Below are 12024 nucleotides of genomic sequence, written 5' to 3'. Positions count from 1 at the left end.
GATCTTTACAGACACTCCATTTTATAAAAGATGAAATGTTTAAAACTCTTGAGTATGATCATGTGGGGGAGCCTGATTTCCAGCCCATGTCTATAGCACTTTCACCACTGAAGGGGGTGGTGAGGGCCTCAAAGGTGCTATAAGGTTCACAGTATATGCATAGAAGATTCAGAGTGATTTAATTATTTGAACAAAATTTCTTTGTTTTCAGGTAAAAATAGACTAAAAATAGGCTTAAATATTTTAACTGGGTTTGAATGATCATCTCCTAATATTAGGAAATCAAACTTAGGGGTAGATGATTGAGAAAAGGAGGACATTTAAGTCCTTTTCTTGAGTTTTTAAAAGTAAGGTATTGCTCAGGTTCATTTTAAATGAGTTATAGTAAAACTTTGTTAATGCAATATTAGCTTACATAATTAATTGTCTTATTCTATTGCTCTGTAGGTACATAAAATGATTTTTTGCCCTAGAAGAAAGGCCTCCTTCCTGCCATATATAGTAAACTCAGTTTCAATTTTTTCTGAGCCTTAGCTTGGATGGCCATAAGGAATTAAGTAATTGTTTCTCAACTAGTGCATTGAAATGTTTGGATGAGTCAAGGTGACAGCTTTATTGTGTATATCAGAATCGAAGCCTTATAGTTGCAGCAGTCCCAGTTCTAGAAGTTCATCTGATGAAGACAGTCACAATATGTGCAGAAATAGCTTGCTGAAAGTATGTTTTCACAGTGTTGATAACCAAAAATGGAGAATAACCTAAACATCTGAAGAAAATATTATAAAAAGGATGATACTATGAACTATTGTGTAGCCACTAATTATGATGATGTAGGAAAGTGTTTTGAAATGACATCCAAAAATGTTTACAATGAATTTAGTGATAAAGCAGGTCACAGAATGTTCTCTACTGTACAATACTGACTTTATTAAAAAAAAAAAACACTGGTAAATACAAAAACATGTTAAGAGTATACTGTCTGGGAGGTCAGATGAAAGTAATTGTTATTTTTTTCTTTCTGTTTATCTGTGTTTTTAAATTTTTACAAAGGTGACACATAGAAATATGTGTTCTTTTAATAAGAAAAGTGTAAAAATATACTGTTTTTCTTTCTTTTTTTTGGGCTGCTTTGGGTCTTTGTTGCTGCATGCAGGCTTTCTCTAGTTCTGGCGAGTGGGGGCTACTCTTTGTTGCAGTGTGCCGGCTTCTTATTGCAGTGGCTTGTCTTGTTGTGGAGCACAGGCTCTAGGCATGCGGGCTTCAGTAGCTGTGGCTTGCAGGCTCTAGAGAGCAGGCTCAGTAGTTGTGGCGCACAGGCTTAGTTGCTCCACGGCACGTGGGATCTTCCCAGACCAGGGATCAAACCCGTGTCCCCTGCATTGGCAGGTGGATTCTTAACCACTGCGCCACCAGGGAAGTCCCCAAAAATATACTTTTTTAAAGCAAGGTGACCTTAGCATGTTGTGTCACTCTGACACTTCTCATTGCAGTTCGCCAGTGTTTAAATATGCATTGAGGGTGAAAGTAGTGGGTAACCATGGAGCAGGGTTTGTGCTTACTTTCATCATTTAAGTGATTAAATTAAAAAGTTTTAAAATAATGTGTATGTTTTTAAAAACTCAATCAGCATAGAAGGCCACAGTTCCCACAACTTCTTGTTGCCTTATACATAATTCTAGATAGCATTCTTATGTCTCTTCCTTCACTTTACTTATCCAGTCTGTGAGCTGAGAATGTTAGAGACATGGTACCTGCTGTCCCTTCTCCCTCTTCCACCTTTTTTCAGTATGATGTTACTTTTAAATTGTCAAGGTTTACTTCTGTTTTCTAATGAGAATTATCTTCCATGTTTTATTCATAGGTCATATCTAATGAAACCAACAAACAGCACTTACATTTTTATGATAACATAAATATTGTTCAACAGAGAATCAAGTCAGGTGATCAGATGCCAAGAGAAAGAAATGTAATTTGTGTCACTGGGTTGTTTTGTTTTGTTGGGGTTTTTTGCCCCTTAAAGGAAAATGATCCAAGCATCAAAATCAAAAAGGATTCTTTTCTTATACTCCACTGAGTTAGCCCATATTTTAATATGCTTCATATTTGGACTATAACTGTCGTTTAGCACTTTTCCTACTCTTCGTAATCTTTTTATCCATGGTGTTCTGAAAACGTCTGAGTCTATCTAACTGTGTCTTCATCTTGCTTGATACTGATTGGCCCTTTTCTTCTAGAGTTGTCTTCAACTCTAGAATATCTATTTTCTATTTTCTCTCTTTGGGCTTCTTATCAGGTGTATCCATTCAATTGTTTGTCCTTCACCCTTTGTTTTCTTTATGCTCTTTTCTAGATTTCTTTGGCTTTTGCTTGTATCCTTTCTATAAGTGTTTGATTTTTATATACATATCTTTAATTTTTCTGATCTCACACTTGTTTTCCAATAGTTTCTTTTTCATAGCAGCTCATTCTTGTTTTATGATGGTAACATTTTCTCAGAAACTCTTAAGTAGTTTTTTCTTTGTTTTTAATGCTTTTCTCCTTCTTTAATTATTGCCATTTCATCTTCAAATATCTGATGAGGAATGAGAAATTATTTGGAGTAGGTAGGATAAGTTTCCTTTGCTATTTTTTAGGTAGGAGCTTTTCTTCAAAAAGCCTCATCCCTAGATAGAGGGTAGGGTTTTGACAACCAGATTTTGCTTTATGAATGTTTTTTGAATTTGGCTTGGGCTCCTCAAATGCCAGAATGAGGAGGCTTATGCTGGAGCTCTGATATCCTCTCTCGGCACCTTAGTTCCCCTCATAGAGTAGATGGCTCTGTTTCCTTAAAACAGTGCTCTGGTTTTTGCCAGATGGGGAAGCCTGATGGCTTTCCTGGGATGCCCTCCTTCTTCTTCTACCCACCTATGCCCCCACCTTCCAAATAATTTCTGAACAGCTCTTCTGCGACTTGTCTTTCAGTTGATTATTCTGTTTTGTTTCAGCCATCTGCTCCCACTTGCCATTCCTGCCACCTCCAACTTACAAGCCTCTCTAGGGCTGAGAACATTGGCTCCCACTTCTCTTGTACCCTTGTAAATTTTTCCTGTGTGTATTCTGGAATTCATTTTATTTTATCCATCAGTACTTTCCCATTTGCTGTTTTATAAAATTTCATTAATCTCTCTTATTTGATGATGGCACCTCTGCATGCCCCAAAACTTCTCTTCACTCTTTTAGTGACTGTTGTTTTGGTGGACACTTTAGAGGGAAGGTAGGCAAATGCATGTGCCCATTCTGCCATCTTTAATTGGAAATTGCTGAAGTAGTTTTAAATATACCATTGAACCTTTTCTTTTTTTTTTAAACTAACTGCCCTTTATCTATCTCAGCATCATGTGGACCCTGAATAGTTACTGTGTTGACCAAATAACCCAAAGTCAGTTTATGTACTGACTGAAAATTGTTTAACTTTTTAGAATCCAGGAGTCGATGTCTGATGATCAGCGAGAAGCAGGTCGGATTCCACGAACAATAGAATGTGAGCTTGTTCACGATCTTGTGGATAGCTGTGTCCCAGGAGACACAGTGACTATCACTGGAGTTGTCAAAGTCTCAAATGCTGAGGAAGGTGTGGTATAACTTTCCTTAATTCAATTGTCCCTCAATAGTTTGTCAGCATTCATCTTTTCCCTTTTTAAGATACTTCTGAATTTCCATTAATTTAAAGAACTTGATTCTTATATAGGTGAAACTTTTCCTCTAAAATAAAAGTTTATTTATAGCTCACCATGCCTTTCTTTTACAGTCTACTTGAATCTTTGTAGGGAAAATAAAAATACCAATTATTGTATATCATACTTTGAAATTTACAGGTTCTCGAAATAAGAATGACAAATGCATGTTCCTTTTGTACATTGAAGCAAATTCTGTTAGCAACAGCAAAGGACAGAAAACTAAGCCTTCCGAGGATGAGTATAAGCATGGAACATTGATGGAGTTCTCACTTAAGGACCTTTATGCCATCCAGGAGATTCAATCTGAAGAAAACCTGTTTAAACTCATTGTCAAGTATGTATGAGGTTATCTCAAGTTTTACTTTATCGTGTGCATGTTGGGGGTGCTCTTGGCTACCAATAACTGAAAACTAATCAAAATGTTTGCAAATTACAATTCATTAGACATCTTTAGACCTGTGCAGCCAAGTCATTGAAAGAAGGAGACTAAAGGGTGAACTGCATACATAATATTTAAAGAAGGGATAAAATTTCATTTTTTCAGTTCAATTCAAAGAATCAGAATAAATAAGGCCATATATGAATATATGAAGTACTATGTTGAATATAAAGAAGTATTTTACATTTGTCAATTGTATAAATAGGAACAAACAAAAAGGACAGAGTGGAAGAGATATAATCCAGCTAATCACCCATCTTTGTACAGCCCATAAGCTGAGTGGTTTTTACATTTTTTCATAGCTGAAAAAAATTAAAAAGAATATTTCATGACACACAAAACTACATGAAGTTCAAATTTTGCTATCCATAAGTAAACTTTTATTGGAACACAGCCACACTTGTTCATTTACATAGTATCTGACTGCTTTTGAGCTACAGGGGCAGAGTTGAGTAGATGCAATAGAGAATGGCTCACAGATATTTATGTGTTTGTACCTTTACAGATAAGTTTATTGATCTCTAGTTGAAACAATAAGGAAAATTTACTATATTACACAATCTAGTTACTCAACTGAAGAGTCATGGGACAGTGAATTACAAAGTCATTTCAACTACTTGTATGTAGGGTGTTGTTTGTTTACTTTTAAAAAGCAAGAAATAGATTCACATCGAAGTCACTTACTATTGATAAGTATTTCATAATATTTTTTTATTTCCGTGTTATTGCCCTGCAGTAGAGAAGAAGCAGTGTAGAGGCATTTTTGCTTTAGTGATTACGAGCCTTTTCTAGAAGATAAACCTGAGTTAGAATCTTGCTTCAGCCACTTCCAATGTGATCTGGGGCATGTTAATTTCTCCTTCATTTTTATCTTCTTAAAGTAGAAATAATAATACCTGCCTCAGAATGTTGTTCTGAAGATTAAATGAGATTTCATTATGTACTTAACATAGTTAACACAATGTGCTGTTATTTTGAAGTATTTTGACAAATTTTTGGATAACTTTGAAGAAATAGGAGAAAATGTGAGAGACCGAATAGTAGCTGTACCAGAGGTAAAGAACTGAGGTTTTGAAGTGCATTGTATTAGAAAAATTGATCTTGTCACGCTTTTCTCTTCACCTAGGCTTTGGGCTCTAGGAGAATTTAACAGTTTTTCTTTCTGCCTTTAATATGTTAATTAGAAAGCTGGGAAAAGTATAGAGTTCCTCAGGAGTTCTTTGTCCTTAAACCCTTAGAGATGTCCTTTGAATAGATGGCCATCCAAACCCACCCTGGGAGAGAGGGTGCTCTGAGCTAGGGTGGCGATGTGATCTGGTGATAAATGTTGGGGTGGTGAGTGGTCTGTAGCAGGTGGCCAAGGAACACCCTGGTTGAGGACCAAAACACCTCTTTGATTGGTACCTCTTACCAGTTATAAATAAAAATGAACATTTGCAGTGGTCCTTCTTCTGTCATACTTAAGGAAGATAAGTTAGTATGAAAAACCTGGGTTTCCTTCCTACAGTTTGCTTTTACCTTTTAGTTCTAAGTTTGTGATTCCAACATCAAAACTTGAATTTTTCATGGTCCTCCATTTGTGAATCTTGCAGGGGTTGGCAAACTAGGCAGGCTGCTTGTTTTGGTAAATAAAGTTTTTATTAGAGCACAGCCCCACCCATTTATTTACAAATTGTTGGCTTTGACAAAAGTTGGGTAGTTGTGACCCAGACAGTAAAACTGAAACTATTTACTTTCTGGCCCTTTAGGAAAAATGTCAACCCTTGCTAGATTAATTGAGGCCTATGAAAAGAGAATGGAGAAGACAATAGAAGGCTGTTTTAGTTTAGGTTCCTTCAGAAGCAATGATTTGCATAAATGTAGTTTCTTTGGGAGGTGATCCCCAGAAATACTGGGAGGAGAATGGGGAAGTGAGACAGAGAAGGGAGGGCAGTTAGTGTATGGTACCTTAATGGAGGCTTAATAAAGACTTAATCCTTCTGAGGCCTCTGGGACACTTGACTATAGAGCTAGCCTCAGTATTTTTCCATCTAAGGGCCTAGATTTGGGGCTGCTCCTGAGAATATTAGACATCCGAGCACTTCTGGCCTGCCCAGCCTGCCTGCTGATGATGCTTCTGCAGCCACAGAAAGCCCTTTGGCAGACAGGTGCAGGTGCTTGGTAAGAGGCCAGCAGTGATCATGCAGGAGCACGCTGAACAATGATTGCCAAGGGGAAGTGGCAGGACACCAACTTCTGTGTTGACATGTATTAACAGGGATAATGATTCACAGTTAACTGATTATATCTCTTCCTCCCTGTCCTTTTTGTTCCTGTTTATATAATTGATAAATGGGAACTACTTCTTTATATTCAACATAATACTTTATATATTCATATATGGCCTTATTTATTCTGATTCTTTGAACTGAAATTTTATCCCTTTATTATGTACTCATTTCACCCTTTAGTCTCCTTCATTCAGTGACTTGGCTGCACAGGTCTAAAGATGTCTATTCATGTAAAATAGAATGTAATTTGATATCCTAAAGCCTAAAGTAGAAGACCATAATTATGATCTTTTTTTTTTTTTTTTTTTTTTTGTGGCGCTCCATGTGGCATGAGGGATCTTAGTTACCTGACCAGGGATAGAACCCTCGCCCCCTGCATTGGAAGCGTGGAGTCTTAACCACTGGACCACTAGGGAGGTCCCTATGATGCATTTTAAAGGCTAGTAATATAAATGCTTTACAAGTGTCCTGCCTCCCTTACACAGGCACACTTTTTAAAACATTCTTCCCTTTATAGATTCACCAAGAATTTTGATAAATTTACTGTTAGAATAAAATTTCTTGAGTTGTTTGAGGAGATGTAAATTTTTATTTTTTACTATTTTCTTTTGATGCTAAATAAAGCAAGTTAAGCAAATTGTAAAGTAGATCTTCTAGGGTATCACTGAAATGTAAGTTAGAATTTATAAGTCATATTCTGTTTTTCAGCTCGCTTTGCCCTGTCATTTTTGGTCATGAAGTAAGTATTTTACTTCCTCTTTGCTCAAAAATACATAAACTTGGCAAAAATAGTATATAGAGATATCACAAATAATAGTCATTTCTGTTGGACAGTTATTCATATTTTATTTATTTATTTAAAGCAATTAAGTTTAGTATTTTTCTTTAACATCTTTATTGGGGTATAATTGCTTTACAATGGTGTGTTAGTTTCTGCTTTATAACAAAGTGAATCAGTCATACATAAACATATGTTCCCATATGTCTTCCCTCTTGCGTCTCCCTCCCTCCCACCCTCCCTATCCCACCCCTCCAGGCTGTCACAAAGCACCGAGCCAATATCCCTGTGCCATGCGGCTGCTTCCCACTAGCTATCTACTTTACTGCGTTTGTTAGTGTGTATATGTCCATGACTCTCTCTCGCCCTGTCACAGCTCACCCTTCCCCCTCCCCATAACCTCAAGTCCGTTCTCTAGGAGGTCTGCGTCTTTATTCCTGCCTTACCCCTAGGTTCTTCATGACATTTTTTTTCTTAAATTCCATATATATGTGTTAGCATATGGTATTTGTCTTTTTCTTTCTGACTTACTTCACTCTGTATGACAGACTCTAGGTCTATCCACCTCATTACAAATAGCTCAATTTCGTTTCTTTTTATGGCTGAGTAATATTCCATTGTATATATGTGCCACATCTTCTTTATCCATTCATCCGATGATGGGCACTTAGGTTGTTTCCATCTCCGGGCTATTGTAAATAGAGCTGCAATGAACATTTTGGTACATGACTCTTTGAATTTTGGTTTTCTCAGGGTATATGCCCAGTAGTGGGATTGCTGGGTCATATGGTAGTTCTATTTGTAGTTTTTTAAGGAACCTCCATACTGTTCTCCATAGTGGCTGAACCAATTCACATTCCCACCAGCAGTGCAAGAGTGTTCCCTTTTCTCCACACCCTCTCCAGCATGTATTGTTTCTAGATTTTTTGATGATGGCCATTCTGACTGGTGTGAGATGATATCTCATTGTAGTTTTGATTTGCATTTCTCTAATGATTAGTGATGTTGAGCATTCTTTCATGTGTTTGTTGGCAGTCTGTATATCTTCTTTGGAGAAATGTCTGTTTAGGTCTTCTGCCCATTTTTGGATTGGGTTGTTTGGTTTTTTGTTATTGAGCTGCATGAGCTGCTTGTAAATTTTGGAGATTAATCCTTTGTCGGTTGCTTCATTTGCAAATATTTTCTCCCTTTCTGAGGGCTGTCTTTTGGTCTTGTTTATAGTTTCCTTTGCTGTGCAAAAGCTTTGACGTTTCATTAGGTCCCATTTGTTTATTTTTGTTTTTATTTCCATTTCTCTAGGAGGTGGGTCAGAAAGGATCTTGCTGTGATTTATGTCATAGAGTGTTCTGCCTATGTTTTCCTCTAAGAGTTTGATAGTTTCTTGCCTTACATTTAGGTCTTTAATCCATTTTGAGCTTATTTTTGTGTATGGTGTTAGGGAGTGATCTAATCTCATACTTTTACATGTACCTGTCCAGTTTTCCCAGCACCACTTATTGAAGAGGCTGTCCTTTCTCCACTGTACATTCCTGCCACCTTTATCAAAGATAAGGTGTCCATATATGCGTGGGTTTATCTCTGGGCTTTCTATCCTGTTCCATTGATCTATCTTTCTGTTTTTGTGCCAGTACCATACCGTCTTGATAACTGTAGCTTTGTAGAATAGTCTGAAGTCAGGGAGCCTGATCCCTCCAGTTCCTTTTTTCGTTCTCAAGATTGCTTTGGCTATTTGGGGTCTTTTGTGTTTCCATACAAATTGCAAAATTTTTTGTTCTAGTTCTGTGAAAAATGCCAGTGGTAGTTTGATAGGGATTGCATTGAATCTATAGATTACTTTGGGTAGTAGAGTCATTTTCACAATGTTGATTCTTCCAATCCAAGAACATGGTATATCTCTCCATCTATTTGTATCATCTTTAATTTCTTTCATCAGTGTCTTATAATTTTCTGCATACAGGTCTTTTGTCTCCTTAGGTAGGTTTATTCCTAGATATTTTATTCTTTTTGTTGCAGTGGTAAAGGGGAGTGTTTTCTTGATTTCACTTTCAGATTTTTCATCATTAGTATATAGGAATGCCAGAGATTTCTGTGCATTAATTTTGTATCCTGCCACTTTACCAAATTCATTGATTAGCTCTAAGTATTTTTTTTTAATTAATTAATTTTCTTTGTCTCTGTTGGGTCTTCATTGATGTGCATGGGCTTTTCTCCGGTTGCGGCAAGCAGAGGCTACTCTTTGTTGCCGTGCGCGGGCTTCTCATTGCGGTGGCTTCTCCTGTTGCAGAGTGTGGGCTCTAGGTGCGCGGACTTCAGTAGTTGTGGCGTGTGGGCTCTGTAGTTGTTGCTTGCGGGCTTTGGAATGCAGGCTTATTAGTTGTGGCACACACGCTTAGTTGCTCCATAGCATGTGGGATCTTCCCGGACCAGGGCTCAAACCTGTGTCCCCTGCATTGGCAGGTGGATTCTTAACCACTGCGCCACCAAGGAGGTCTCTCATATTTTAATATGAATCATTATATGAAAGATAAACTACAGTCCCTTGTAAGACAGAGCTGCTTACCAGTTAGAGTCAATAGGAATGACCTTTTTTTAAAGTGACTCTGGACACTGTAAATGTTAAAGCAGAAATTAACAAAGATTTCTCAGTTTTGTGGAATGGATTCAATGCCTGGCAAGGTAGGTCTTCACTCAGTGACTTTTAAGATAACCTGATTTTATATGCTTTCTAATTTAAGCTTTTTATTGTTTTTGTTTTTGTTTTGCGGTATGCGGGCCTCTCACCGTTGTGGCCTCTCCCGTTGCGGAGCACAGGCTCCGGACGCGCAGGCTCAGCGGCCATGGCTCACGGGCCCAGCCGCTCCATGGCATGTGGGATCTTCCTGGACCGGGGCACAAACCCATGTCCCCTGCATCGGCAGGCGGACTCTCAACCACTGCGCCACCAGGGAAGCCCTAAGCTTTTTAATCATTTACATTAAAGAAGTTTATATTTTTAGACTTACTTTTCTTAGGAAAAGAAAAAAAAACAGAGTTCAATCATGCTTTAAAAAAAAAGAATCCACACACAAATGTTGTAAACATCGGAGGAGCACCCCTTTTGCTAGTCATCTTTATGTTTTTCTCACTTGTTTCTTCTCTCTCTTCTTTCACATCTGAGCTTGTTAAAGCAGGTTTGGCGTTAGCACTCTTTGGAGGAAGCCAGAAATATGTAGATGACAAAAACAGAATTCCAATTCGAGGAGACCCACATGTCCTTGTTGTTGGAGACCCAGGCTTGGGAAAGAGTCAGATGCTACAGGTAGGAAATCAGACATTTAGTATTTGACCTTTTGCTTATAAAATGCATGACTAATTCACAAGTGAATTTTCTTAAAACATACAGTGTTTGTGTTCCAGAGGGTATTATTTGTCAGGTAGTGTGAGTGAGTTGGGGTTTGTGTGAATAATATATAACTTGTATCTGGCCATCCTTTCAAATTGAGCCAGTCTCCTGTCACTCAGGCTGCACAAGCATGCTGTTCTGTTAAGATGTCAACTATTGTGAAATATTAACCATTTCCCTAACCCCCTTTTTTGTATCCAGCGTTGCTTTGCTAGTCTTTGTTGTTGTGACCTCACCTATGAAAAGAATAGTTCAAGAAAGTAAAGCAGGGTAACCTGTTATCTCTTCATACAGCTACATAAACACTGTATTGGGCTTTAAGAATAGTCTGATAAAGGTAAGAGGTCTGTCCTATCCATCTCCACTGCTTCTTTCTGAGTCTAAAACAAGGAAACTTCTATGACCAGTCTGTTGTTGGTCCCCAAGATGATTTTGGCTGTGCCAATCAGAGCCTAGTAGTTCTCGCCTCCAGGGCTTATGCTGGCCCTAGAAAATGCAGCTGGTTGGAGTGCTTCTGGCTTCCTTGGAGTGATACCTGGTAAGCCAGCAATGCATATCACTATCACCTTTGGAGATTTTCGAAAATACCGTGGCCGTCCCCGGTATTAAGAATTAAGAATCTCTGGGTTACGATCCTAGCATCTGCACGTTTATAAACACAGGTGATTCTGAAGTGCAGCCAGGATTGAAAACTCTTGATCTCATTGTATTATAAACCTACTGTCCTTCATGTCAGAGTCATTATTTATTCCCTATGGCTGAGCGTTAAATCACTTATCATTTTAATTCCTAATCTGATATTTATTTAATCCTGTGTTTCCCAGTTTTGTTCATTTTGGCCAATTGGGTCAACTTTTTTTTTTTAATTCTCTTCTGAACACATGCTATAAGCCTGACAACTGAGGCATAGAGTACCCAGTTATAGCTGAAACAGAGTTGATAGTAAAAATGAAAACAGTATATACTTAGGTAGAATATGCATGTAAAAGTGCATGTGGGGATCTGAATTGCATTTAAGTCTGCTAGCCCCACTAAGCCAAGGTTTTTAAAAATTAGGCTAACACTAACAGTTATGAGTTGTTTATATTTTTAAATTATGTTTTCCTTTGACCATTTAGCAAGCCATCATACTCTCAGACTAACAACTAAGGAATTACAAGTAACAAAAATAATGATAGCTACCATTTATTTAGCTAGGCACCGAAGCATCACTTGGGTTGTATGCTACGCAAGTCCAGAGCGCACTATTGACATAGATAGCAGTGTAAGTGCTGTCTCCTGAGGTTGTGGGGTGCACAGCTGTGTACAGCAGCCTTGCACAGGGCATGTATTGTATGCCAGGTACCAGGTTAAGTGCCTTGCATATACGATCTCATTTATTCCTCAAGGCAGTATGTGATAAAATATAAGGAAGCTGAGGCTCCGAGAGGTTCAAGAGC

General features: G+C 37.9%; 1 protein-coding gene across 7 annotated transcripts in view; it reads left to right on the top strand.

Annotated features, from left to right (window-relative positions):
* Positions 1-12024, top strand: part of MCM8 (minichromosome maintenance 8 homologous recombination repair factor) — a 41426-nt gene that overhangs the window by 14767 nt on the left and 14635 nt on the right. For all 7 annotated transcript variants that reach the window (XR_010935147.1, XR_010935146.1, XM_067707515.1 and 4 more), the window contains 4 exons: positions 3459-3610; positions 3855-4050; positions 7134-7164; positions 10361-10501. Coding sequence is in view for 5 of the 7 variants with exons in the window: in XM_067707515.1 (XP_067563616.1) it covers positions 3459-3610; positions 3855-4050; positions 7134-7164; positions 10361-10501 (520 nt within the window). In the remaining 2 variants the exon portion in view is untranslated. The remainder of the gene's footprint in view (positions 1-3458; positions 3611-3854; positions 4051-7133; positions 7165-10360; positions 10502-12024) is intronic.

This window comes from Pseudorca crassidens, chromosome 15 (assembly GCF_039906515.1).
Source record: "Pseudorca crassidens isolate mPseCra1 chromosome 15, mPseCra1.hap1, whole genome shotgun sequence".
NCBI lineage: Eukaryota > Metazoa > Chordata > Mammalia > Artiodactyla > Delphinidae > Pseudorca > Pseudorca crassidens.
Note: the sequence above shows the minus strand (reverse complement) of the source record. Positions and strands in the feature narration are given on the sequence as shown.